Raw genomic sequence first — 3,850 nt, forward strand, 5'->3', positions numbered from 1 at the left:
CCTGCATACCAATATCTAGTCCAAGATACAGATATACATTCCTCAGTCTGAGAGATGTGTGTTTGAAATCTCCCTAGGGTGTGAGAGGAGTGGTTCGAAAATCTCATTAGGCTTAGACCAACTTCATGATAAAAATGTCTACATCGGTGCATAAGATTTTTCAGATGTATTTAGTAGAGTTAGTTTAGAAATTTTATAAAGGTTTTTTCCAAAAAAACTAATTCAGGGCAAAGATTAATCATACCAGAATACAAGAACTCAACAGAGAAAAAATATATTTATATCCATTTTTTCATACAATGTATTTGACAGAATTTTATTTGTATCAGAGCACAAGTACGATCAGAGAATTAAAGATGTACCAACACAGATGATGGATAACGCATGTGAAGAAAGAACACTGGAACAAATAGTTACTTGGTCAGGCACCATGATGGTTAAATATTCTAAACTTGTTTGAAAGATGGTATACACAGCATCAAACCTCATAACCAGGATTAACTTTCTGTTGGATATCCCCATAACTTTCCAACTCTTCTATGTCTTCCAAGCTCCCCAAAAAAAGAGGAAGTCTTTGATGAAGTTTGAATGGTTGAAGGGAAAGAATTCTATGTTTACCATCAGACCCTCTCCCACCAGCCTGCTCTACAATGAAACTTAGAGGGTTTGCTTCATACACAAGACGAAGATGGTCCCTTGGATTCATTGCCACACCACCATACAACAAAGTTCTGTGGAGATCAGCCACCAGAGAACATATATACCTGGCAGAGTACTTCTTCGGATATCTACCTTTTCCTTGTCTAACTGTGTCTATATATTGCCTTAAACCTTCAGGCCAGTCAAAGTATCGTGCATCATTTACAGAATAAATTTGCCCTGACAACATTACGCAGATGTCAGCAGCATAAACCAAAAGTATATTTCATTCAGAAGTTAACAATGACAATAGCCAAATGAAGAAATATCCCATTGTAAGATGCTTCCAATCTTAGGTAGTAGGACAATATAAAGATATGAAACATAATGCATGTACCAAAAGTTTAACTATGCTTTTGGACCCTGAACTATAACATGATTTTGATTTTCTTCTCCATCTCAAATTTTGATTCTATTAGGTCCCTATGCTTAAGAAATAGATGGATGCAGTGTTTATCGCCCAAGAACGTTAATTGGCTTTTTATGTGAGCGACAAATCACATTGGATGCAGTTCATAAGTTCTCCTCATGTTAACGTCTTAAAAGGTCAGCGTGATTCACCATTTATCACGTCAAAAAATAGTTAACACTGTTGGGTGAGAAGGACTGCATCATCCATGCATTTCTTAAGTATGTAGATCTAACTGGATCAAAACTTGAGATAAGAACAAAAACAAAAATCGTGTTATAGTTTAAGGACAGAAAACATAGTAGTTTACCCTATGCCAAAATTAGTCGGCTTAATACTAGATTTTCAAGCATTTGATTTAGATTAAATAATACATATCCTGGTAGTGTAATTTTTTCTTACAAGGTCTAACTATCATCTAATCATTTATAAAAACCACTTCAAAAGTTGCAACATGGATAATTTGTAGTAGTTGAAAGTGTACAAACTAACACCAGTAATGCATGTATGTTATTAAACTCTTTAAATTATGTAGGGAAAATGTAAAATGCATATTTTACCACGGGGAGGAATTTTAATGCTTGGATTTGTAAGAACAAAGTCTCCTGTGGAATGGTCAAGAGTGAATGCCTGTGTTCCAGAACCAAAGGTGATGCAGAGAATAGTTGCTGAAGAATAGAGAACATAGGCAGCTGCAACCAACCTACTTCCACTCTGGAGTGAATTCAGCATGGCCTTCTCCTCTATAGGTAGATCATCTAGTTCCTCGAGGCGCTTATAAATACCAAAAATTGTGCCTGTTGGAATGGATGCATCAATATTTCGAGAACCATCCAGGGGATCTGTTACAACCACATATGGACCATCGTCACGTATCCAAGTTGGCTCATCATTTTCTTCAGAAGCCATGACAGCAACTTTTCCAGATTTTCGGAGTGATGACAAGATAATTTCATTCTGCAATGATGCATCAGACACTCTATTCCATTAATATTTAAGGGTCCTTGTTAGTAGAGGAAAGAATATAGCCCTTGACCAACTTAGGTAGGCATTCAACATTCAAGACTATGTTTTTACACTTGTCTCATGTATTGGTATTTACTTACTTAGATGCCATTCTCATGTTGTTGCTCTATGACTTATTTAGATATAAGAGGCTGAATTTGTTAGAAGTCTCGTATCAACAATAGATAAAACTAATTCACAAATACATAAGTAGATATAAATCTTATTTTACCGGTCACCGATCAGTTTTGTAAGATTGAATTATATTTAAAGTCTATCTTTTAACCGAACTTATCAAGTTTTTCCAAGTGGGTCAAGTTCAACAATCCGGACGGCTATAGGCATCATTTAAAACCCTCAAATTACCTATAAGTGAGAGAAATAGAAAAGATAGTACAAAAATCATTTTGTCTGCATTTTCCACTCTAAACAATGCACCTTCACCCCAATTTGAAATGATTTTTTTTTCCCAAAAGAGATGTAATGAAAATAGAAGCCCCTCCACTCTCATTCCATCCTTTTTTTTCTTCTCTCATTTACAACTACTCAATTTCCATCCCAATTGAGTACACACTTTCACAATGAAAATCACTTCCCAAAAATCAACCAAGAAAGGATAAGAGGACAAAACCACACTAAAGTTTAGCACACACATCCTTTTTATCTTCTCTCATTTACATCCACACAATTTCATACCAACTGAGGACACACTCACACAATGGAAAGCACTTTCCACCACGCCAACAATTAGCATTCATGAAAGGATAAGATAAACAAAGAAAACTGCATTTAGTAATTTCCAAAGAGAAAAAGAAAATACCGAGACAATATCAAGAGGCTTTGGAGCATCTCTATCAGAACCAACAGAGGCAAGACCTGTTTGTTTGCCAAGGCTGTAATTGAAAGGAGAAGCCACAAGAGCTGCAATTCTCTTGCAAGCATACTGTATGTGATCAAGCAACACCACCAGATCATCCTTCACGTGTATTCCTTCCTTCCCCACATACTCTATCAGTGTGACAAACTCATCATCACCTCCAGAAGATGAAGAAGAACCACCCACAGCTCTGAGGGGTCTTAGCCCAGACCCAGAAACTGAATTCATTCTTAGTCTGCAGAAAGGAGTCCCCAAGGCAAAAAGTTGAGATTTTGATGAAAGATTTTGAAGCTTTGGCCTGAAGCTTACAAGATGATAGAGTGGTGGTGTTGCAGCTGACTGCATAATGTGAAATCCAAAGTTATCTAATGAAGAAATATTTTCATTTCAGACAATTTCACAGGCACTTATAAAATAGAAAGAAAAAAAAAAGTCTCCTTTCATCTTTTGTTTGCAGTTTTACACTTGAAGTTTAAAAATACTCTTTAAAATTAAAGAGACAATTTTATTTTTTAAACTATATTTGTAAAAAATAAGTTAATAAAAGCTTTAGAAAAATAATAAAAAATATTATAGACCAAAGTCATTTTCAATCTAAATCATATTGTTTTTACATACTAAAGAATTGGAGCATATTTTGTTGTGACTTTTGCGTTAATTTGGTGTACAATGAATGAAGAAAAGATAGTATGAAGATTTTTATAATTTAAACATAAACGTAAAAATAAAGCAGTCGGTACAACTCTTCCCAATATATTTATTATACGAGATATAATTGTCTAACACAAGAGAAGAAGAGGTAAAGGAGTAACAAGTAGGTAAGAGGGTTTCTAAAAATATAAAATAAGTTTTGGGTTAAC

The 3,850-nt window shown here is 34.9% G+C and overlaps 1 protein-coding gene across 1 annotated transcript; it reads right to left on the reverse strand.

Annotated features, from left to right (window-relative positions):
* Positions 1 to 249: 249 nt before the first annotated feature.
* On the reverse strand, positions 250 to 3,413 carry LOC114175807 (fructose-1,6-bisphosphatase, chloroplastic). The gene is made up of 3 exons (XM_028060614.1): positions 2,934 to 3,413; positions 1,669 to 2,065; positions 250 to 879 (listed from the first exon to the last, which is right to left on the reverse strand). The coding sequence occupies exons 1-3, from the start codon at positions 3,333 to 3,335 to the stop codon at positions 479 to 481; spliced, it is 1,200 nt and encodes a 399-aa protein (XP_027916415.1). The 5' UTR covers positions 3,336 to 3,413; the 3' UTR covers positions 250 to 478.
* Positions 3,414 to 3,850: the final 437 nt, after the last annotated feature.

This window comes from Vigna unguiculata, chromosome 3, assembly GCF_004118075.2.
Source record: "Vigna unguiculata cultivar IT97K-499-35 chromosome 3, ASM411807v1, whole genome shotgun sequence".
Classification (NCBI taxonomy): domain Eukaryota; kingdom Viridiplantae; phylum Streptophyta; class Magnoliopsida; order Fabales; family Fabaceae; genus Vigna; species Vigna unguiculata.